General features: G+C 46.7%; 1 protein-coding gene across 7 annotated transcripts in view; it reads right to left on the bottom strand.

The window, feature by feature from the left end:
- Positions 1 to 354: 354 nt before the first annotated feature.
- The window catches only part of EPB41L1 (erythrocyte membrane protein band 4.1 like 1), a 104,671-nt gene continuing 97,027 nt past the window's right edge, over positions 355 to 7,998 (bottom strand). For all 7 annotated transcript variants that reach the window (XM_036748891.1, XM_036748892.1, XM_036748895.1 and 4 more), the window contains 2 exons: positions 7,330 to 7,446; positions 355 to 3,709 (listed from right to left, as the gene is read on the bottom strand). In XM_036748891.1, coding sequence (XP_036604786.1) covers positions 3,701 to 3,709; positions 7,330 to 7,446 — 126 coding nt within the window. In that variant the 3' untranslated portion in view covers positions 355 to 3,700. The remainder of the gene's footprint in view (positions 3,710 to 7,329; positions 7,447 to 7,998) is intronic.

Genomic DNA, 7,998 nt, shown 5'->3' with positions numbered 1-7,998 from the left:
AAACCAAGCTTTATTGAATTATGTGCAAAATAAGAATAAATAGGAATTGAGTGAGGTATCTGTTCACCTCTCCTTTCTCCCAATTCCAACCCCTCCACTGAGCGCAAGCTTTTAGTTCACGGATTTTAGAACATAGAGTTGGGAAGCTTTTTGCCTCCTGTTCTGGTGCTTTGAATAAGGAGGTCTCCAGTTAAGTGAGATCCTGCTGATAATCTAACATTGGCTGCCAGTGTGTTTGGGGAGTTAGTTACACCTCACCAAAGGGGCTTCCAATCTCTCGCCAGGCTGTTTGTTATTCCAGATACCCACCCTGCTCACACCCTTGGAGTCACAGACTGAGGCGGTGGGGCCGCATCTGGTTCAGAATCAAACACATTTATTTCACTTTTATTGAGTACAAGAACAGAGAGCACACACGCATACAGCACGGAGCACTGGCGGGGAGGGGGCTGGGGGGCACGAGGGAGCAGGGGTTAGCGAGGGAACAAGAAGGAGGCTGTCGCAGTTGATTGGTCAAAGGTGCTTCTGCAAAAATAATTTATTTATAGTGTCATTGTTCATGCAATCGCAGGCCAGTCTTGGAATGTGCTTGCAGGTATTTTTAACAGGCACTGACACTTCCCGCACCCTCAACCTGAAGGGATCCAGAGAAATAAAACAGAAGGCTTCACAGAATCTTAGAAATGGAGGAATCTCAGAGGGTCACCAGATCCAGCCCTCCCCGCCCCCCCAGATTTCATGGATGAGGACCTAAGGCTCAGAGAGGAAGAAGTTCTTTGCCGAATGTGACACAGTGAGCTGGGGGCTGAGCCAAGAGTGGGACCGGGTCTCCTGATGCCTAGACTCCTCCCCTGCCTCTAAGAGAGAAGAGCAAAGAAGTGGAGGGAGGGAGGGGGAGAGAGAGGCAAAGTCTATGCCCAATGTTTTCCATGGAGGGAATGGGTGGCCAAGAGCCAATGGCTTTATTTTGCAGCTTCACTGCCTCTGAAACACCTGCTCCTTTGGTTCCCACCTTTTTGAGGAAGAAAAAAGTGGGACTGTATGTAGCTCTCCAGTGAATGGACTTACCCTGTAACTCTCAGTGATCACATGCACCCTAGAGCCCCTCCAGAAAGAGTAATTACTGAACACACACAGGAGGCAGAGGGCCTGTGGGAGTCATTAGAACCTGAGACAGGTAGTTTGGGCCAGGGTCATTTCTTGGGAATGGAAGTCTGGATCACAGACAAAGGGGTCTTTCACACCTCCTCTCTGTGGGACCTAAGGACCTCATAGCACTCCAATCTCTTGTCTTACCTAGAGTGCTTGGGGATAGGGCAGGGGTAAAGACCTGGCATCTAAAGTAAGCTAAGAAAGGAAGCACACCCAGCACCTCTCGGCTAGAGTTGGGATTGGGGGGAAACTGCTCAGACCTGGGTAACTCCAAAGGGAAGTTGTCCTGGCACTCCCTATCTCTCACACTACCCCTATTTGTCAGGGAGGATGAAAAAGGGGTTCCTGTTCAGGTCAGGATTAAAACTTGATTGCCTCCGAGATCTTTTCCAGCTCTGAGATTCTGTGAAGGTGGATAAATAGAATTTAAATGTGTTTGGGGAGTGAAGTGAGGGGAGATGTTTAAAGTGCAGTGGGGGCATTTCTCCCCTAATGCCCTACCCTGTGGCAGCCCACTTGGAGGGGGTCACCCAGCCCTGGCCCTGACTTCACTGAACCTCAGCCAGTAGCCAATGGAAAGCCTAAACACCAGATGTGGTGATGGGTATGGCCCAGAAGGACTGAAGCTTTCCTTCAAAGGCTCTTTGTGGACCTTCTAGGGGGCTCCATTGTTCTCAGGCTTGCAGTTCAGATGCAGAAAGAAGAGGGTAAGGGGACCAGAATCTCTTACAGGAAGGCAATGACTTGGGTCTTTTTTTTTATTCCCAGTTTGGATCATAATGGGATTTAGAGCGTGGAGGGTAAAGATTTAGTCTAACCTCCTCATTTTACAGATCAGAAAACTGAGGCCCAGAGGAGTTAAATAAATTGTCCAAGGTCACTGGGTCATATTTGGGCTTTGGGAACAAGAGTCTGAGCTTGAGCTTTAAAGTCCTCTATGATCCATGACAATTCTTGTCCTGGGTCTGAGTCCCCCCAGACCTTGCTGCCACTCTGGCTCATCCTTTGGCACATGAAGAGGAGGGAGACTGTGAATTTTAGGAAGACTGGGAGGTAGGGCCAGGGCAAGTCCTACCAAGCTCTTAGAATCAGGGCCAATGGTCAGCCACTAATGTGGTCAGGGAGGAAAAAGGCATGTGGCCATTAAAAGGGGGTTCAGACTCTGGCCTATACCCTAGGGAAGGAGTCTGAGGTCCCAGGGTAGGTAAGCCCCAAGTTCTCTTCCTCCATTCCCAAAGCAAAAATCAGGCCTCCCTAGAATTCAGCTAGGCTATAGTGGGGGTGGGGTAGGGATAGGGACAGAGAATAGTGAGGCCTTTTGACTGGCACATTCTGGACAATGGCTCTGCTGCCTTCTTGCCAAACCCCTGCCCCTCCTCCCCAGGACCTGCCCCCTCACTACCCACCAACCCACCAAAGACGAACACCACACATTGTTTCACGACACCAATCCCTTCAGCCACTGAGACAGAACCTGCACACAGACTCTAGGCCTCTTGCGGGGAGGGGGAATTTCAGTGTGATCTAAGAACCTCAGAATACATCAACCAAAGAATTATAATTTAAAAACTTCGGCATCATACTTACCAGCACTGTTTATTTTAATATTTTTCCCTGTTATATATAATATACATAACTTAAAAGCACATCCGTATGAATCCCCCCCCCCCCCGATGGGCTGCACCATTGTAGTGAGAAGCCACAGACACGCAGCGTCCACTTTTCCTCTCTTTGGGTTTGTCTCTCCAGTATTCTTTGCTTCCAATGATGAGTCGCCTGCAATTCCCTGGGCAGCCCTGGGTGAAACACAGGAGGTGAGGGGGCAACGAGGAGAGGAGAGAGGAAGAGAGTGGAGCAATGGCGGTGAGAGAGTACGTCGAGACTAGCATGAGTTTGGGGGAGGGAGAAGATTGGGGTGTGGATACTAGCCACGGAGTCCAGGAAGAAAGAACTCCTTCCTTTTGTCAGTGGAGATCTTCTTTCCTTCTTTCAAACATTTTTCTTGTTGGAGCTTCTATGACGCTTGCTTTGTTGCAAAGCATGTCCCCTCATACATGGGTGACGGATGTTGGAAAAGAAGGAGTGGCTCACACACGAGTCCTCGCGAGATGGGATACGCAGAGCCTGCGGCTTGCTGTGCAGCTGCGATATCACGAGGGGTCTGGCTTTTATTTCTGTTTATCATGGTAGTATTTTTTCCTTCCTTTTCTTTTTTTCTTAAAAATCCCATCAATTTTTTTTTGTCTGCAAAGGCGAACGTAGGTGGTTGGTTGTTTTGCTTTAGCCGTTGGTTTGATTTCTTTCCCCCCAACTTCTGTAGCAGTGCAAGGCTATGTTCTGTTTGCTGTGTGTGTATATATATATATATGTATATACCTATATATATATATCTATACATATATATGCTCTTCCTTTGTAGTCTCTCAGCAGGGACGGAACATTGCAGCTGGGTTGTCTGTGTCTAGTCGCGGAATCCAGTGTGAAGGCCCTCTCCTTAACTGCTCTCCAAGTTGGTTTGAATAGAAATGCCAACTTCTCTGCACAGGGGTCAAGATTCCTGGAGGTCCAGTGTGAGGAGAAAGAAAAGAGAGAGATCAGAGGAGAAAAGAAGAAAGAAAGAAAGAAAGAAAGGAAGGAAGGAAGGGGGAGAGAGAGAGAAAGAGAGAGAGAAAGAAACAAAGAAAAAAAGAAAGAACAGAAGGAAGGAAGGAAGAAAGAAAGAAAAAGAAAAAAGAGAGAGAGGAAGAAACAAAGGAAAGAAAAGAAAGAGAAAAAGAAAAAGAAAAAAAGGACAAAACTAGTTAATGATTTCTGGCTATTTTTTTGCCACCTTCCCAACTCTGACCTTCTCCTTCCTGGCTGAGCAAAGAGGCCCAGGTGGCTCCTATGCTCCGTTTGTAACCATTCTCCCAGGATCACAGAGAAGTGTCATGATGCTTTCTCAGCCTTTTTTGTTTCATGGTCCCCTTTGGTAGTCTGGTGAAGCTGATGGACCTTTCCCAGAATCATGTTTCAGGGAAGAGGAAGAGAATAAGCATTTCTCTAGCATCTAGTATGTGCCAGGAACTTATACTGAGTGTTACAAGTATCATCTCATTTGATTCTCACAACCTCCCTGAGAGATAAATGCTGTTATTACCCCCATTTTTACAGTTGGAGGAAACTGAGGCAAACAGAGGTTAAGTGACTTGCCCAGGGTCACACAGCTAGTAAGTGTCTGAGGCTGGATTTGAACTCAGGTCTTCTGGACTCCAGGCCTGGTCCTCTATCCACTGTGCCATCAGTTGTTTTTAGATGCATAGAATAAAATATATAGGATTATGAAGCCAATTATATTGAAATACAATTATCACAATATTTTTTTAAAAGTTCATGGATGTCAGGTAAAGAACACATGTTGTAGGGTAAAAGAATTGAGCTAGAAGTCAAGAACCCTAGTTTTGAATCCCAGCGTGAGTGCATATGTGACCTGGTACAAATCCCTTCACCTCTCTTGGCCTCTGTGTGCTCATCTGTAAAATGAGGTTCCTCCCTTTCTGAATCCTTTGGTCAAGAACTTAAGCCACCGTGTGCCCTTGGGCAAGTCAATTTACTCGAGATTCTTCAGAAGAAGGGCTCTTGAGGAAGATGATTTGCTAACCTTCAGGCATTAAAGAAATGTGAATTATATTATCAATATAAACCACTGTTATCATTATCATCATCATCACCCCCAAAATATCAACTACATCAACTACAATTAATCAGTCACAGGATCTGGAGTTGAACATGACCCCAGAGATTATCTGGTCCAACAGTGGACAACTGAGACCCACACCACATTGGACTTGCCCAAGGTCACACATGCAGTGGCAGAGGTGAGACTAAAACGGGAGCTTCCCGACTTCCATTTCAAGTCTCTCACCACTGTCCCATCCTGCCAGCTGGTGTCTAGCTCCCCACTGTGATCAAAGGTTCGCTTCATGTAGAACATAGCAGGAGAACATGGTATTCATGCTGTAGGTGGTCACTGTGTCCCTGCCCTGCTGCTGGCCAGGGGTGTGGTCATGGTAACAGACACCTCCAATGAGGGCAGAGAGTTGTCCCGCAACCAATCCCTCTGCTTTAATGTGCCCAAAGGAGAAAGGGGTAGGAGCATTGGAAGCACTTTTGAAAGGCTTCAAATGCTGAGTCTGGAGGAAACAGATGACCAGCAGGAACCACAATCTCCTCGGTGCTCCCAGCGGGGTCTGGAGTAGGCTAGAGTCTGGGTAGGCTCCTGTAAGGGAGAATGGGGGAGGGAGCCAAGACCAGCTGTATCATCCAGAGATGGGAGGAGAAGGAGAAAGAAAGCCTCACTTTCTCCCAGCATTAACAGAACCAACTAGGACCATAGGCTTCAGAGCTAAGAAGGCTCTTAGAGATGACAGGAGCACAGAGTTAAAGTTGGAAGGGGAGATGAGAAGTCCTCCAGTTCAGCCATCTCATTTGATAGGGGAGGAACTAAGGCCAAGAGGGACCAATTGGCTTATCCAAAGTCATACAGCAAGTATCAGAGGCAGGATTTGAAGGCAGGTTTTCCTTATTCCAAATCGAGCGCTCTATCCGCTACACCAGAGTTGTCAAATCTATATTCCTGAACCATATTAAAATGTAACTGGGAAGTATTTAATGAAATAAATAAAAATATAATATATCATAATGTCAACTTGAGGTTAACTATTTGTTTGATACCACTAGGTCACCTGGTTCAAATCTCACCTCACCCCATTTTATGGAGGAGGAAACTGAGACCTGGAAAAAGTTAAGTGACTTGTCCAAAGTGACACAGGTAATAAGTAGCAAGCCCTGGCTTCTCTGATGACCACTGACCCAATGTTCTTTCCACTGTCCCTTTGATCCTTCTCTAAAAATGACTTATGATTCTGGCCTCCCCCCAACTTGTTCTGTCCAGTCATGGAGGGTTATGAACGAACAACTTTCATCCCATGAGCTCTTTAGGCTGGGAAGTGATTCTTGGGGTGGGGTGGGTGGTGGCAGGGGCTGGGATAAAGAATAAAGAGAAGAAAGCTTCTGCTCCTGAAGGGCATCACCGCTAGAAAGTGGGATCTAAAAGAGAAAGATGGCACAGCGTGGGGTGATAGCAAGAAAGAATTAAAGAAGGTAGATGGCAGAGCCCAAGGAGGAGGAGAAGAAAGATGAGTTTGGACGCCAAAGAAGGAGCAGAGGCAGCTAGAAGCAAAAGCAACTGTCACAGATCTACAGGTGGGAGCAGCAGGGGTGGGAGGATGCCAGAATGGGAAGCCCTGTTGGAAAGAACTTGTCCACGTGTTTGTTGGGGGGAGGGGGAGGGGAGCTGTGAATGGAACAGAAAAAAGAGAGCCTCGGTGGGGGGATGCTAGATGGAGACACAGCAGAAAAGATATTCTAGAGTTGGAAGAGGAATGACTGCAGACCTGAAAAGGACCTCAGAATCAGGACTCAGAGCTGGAAAAAATCTTAGAGGTCATCAAGTCCAGTTCTCTCATTTTACAGATGAGGAAACCGAGGCACAGGGTGTGCTTAGACAAGTTAGTAGCAGAGCTAGGACTAGAGCCTAGGACACCTCACGGTCTGTTTTCTTCTTCTTTCTATTTTCCTTTCTTCATCTTTACCTTCCCTTTCCTTTTTGTGTCTGAAAATGTATGTTTAATTCTATACCTGTAAAGACTCTTTTTCTACATTCCCCAATATGTTGCTTCCCAGTCCAAGAAGCCTATCCAAGGGAAGAAAAACTTGCGTGAGGTTGTAAAGGTTGGAAGGATTAACAGCAGGCAATTTCCCCAGAGCCGAGGTCATCCATGCATCCCAGGATACTGATTGCCCCTAAACTGAGGAATGCTAGCTGTGCACGGAGCAGCTTGGTGGGGCGGTGGATAGAATGCTGGGCCAGAAGTCAAGAGGACTCATTTTCCTGAGTTCAAATCCAGCCTCAGACACTTACTAGGTATATGACCTTGGGTCACTTAACTCTGTTTGCCTCAGTTCCCTCATCTGTAAAATGAACCGGAGAAGGAAATGGCAAACCACTACACTATCTCTGCCCAGAAAACCCCAAATGGGGTCACAGAGAGTCGGACACAACTCAACAACAACAAACAATGAGCAATCGGGGGTCTGAGGAAGGGCCTTGGAGAGCCTCTAGATGGCATTCATTACCTGTGGCTTCTTGTCCCTTTCTTCGGGAGATGGGTCTGTTTCTCTGTATACAACGGCTTTGGTTACCAGCATGTCTGGGTGTTGCAGTTTGGCCTCCTTGATGGCCAAAGCCAATGCCTAGGACACAAGGAAAGGATACTGTATGATATGAATGACCCCTAATTTGAACCCAGAGACCCACACCCCCTGATACACAGGGGGAGGGGGAGGAGAGGAGAAGAGTAGATCCCTAAATGAACCCCATCCGCTGAAGCCAGGTCAGCAACCAAACCCAAAGACTTCAGGGCCCACAGGGACTTTTCTATGCTAATGAGATTGGGAGCTACCTCAGGGTAGGGACCACCACATGCCCTCCCCTCAACCAGGCCAAAGTCCAGCACAGGGCTCTGCCCTGCAGGTACCAATTAAATGACAGTTCTGTATCTTATTGAATATATGTCTTATTTCCCCAGGGGATCAAAGAGCTTTGGAAGAAAAAAAGACTAGAAATGTGCTGGAGCCAGCTTGAACTGGTTTTGGAAAGTTGATTATTAAATTTTCAGTGTGAGTGTTTACACATCAGAAATTGACAAGTGCTACAAATCAGGGGTTGATTTATTATTTTGCTGATTGTCTACATTTAAAAAAGCGATGGAGAAAATGTTAATAATGCAGATTAAATTTTAAAAG

This window comes from Trichosurus vulpecula, chromosome 3, assembly GCF_011100635.1.
Source record: "Trichosurus vulpecula isolate mTriVul1 chromosome 3, mTriVul1.pri, whole genome shotgun sequence".
Taxonomy (NCBI): Eukaryota; Metazoa; Chordata; class Mammalia; order Diprotodontia; family Phalangeridae; genus Trichosurus; species Trichosurus vulpecula.
The sequence above is the reverse complement of the archived record's forward strand: the minus strand, read 5'-3'. Positions and strand labels throughout refer to the sequence as shown.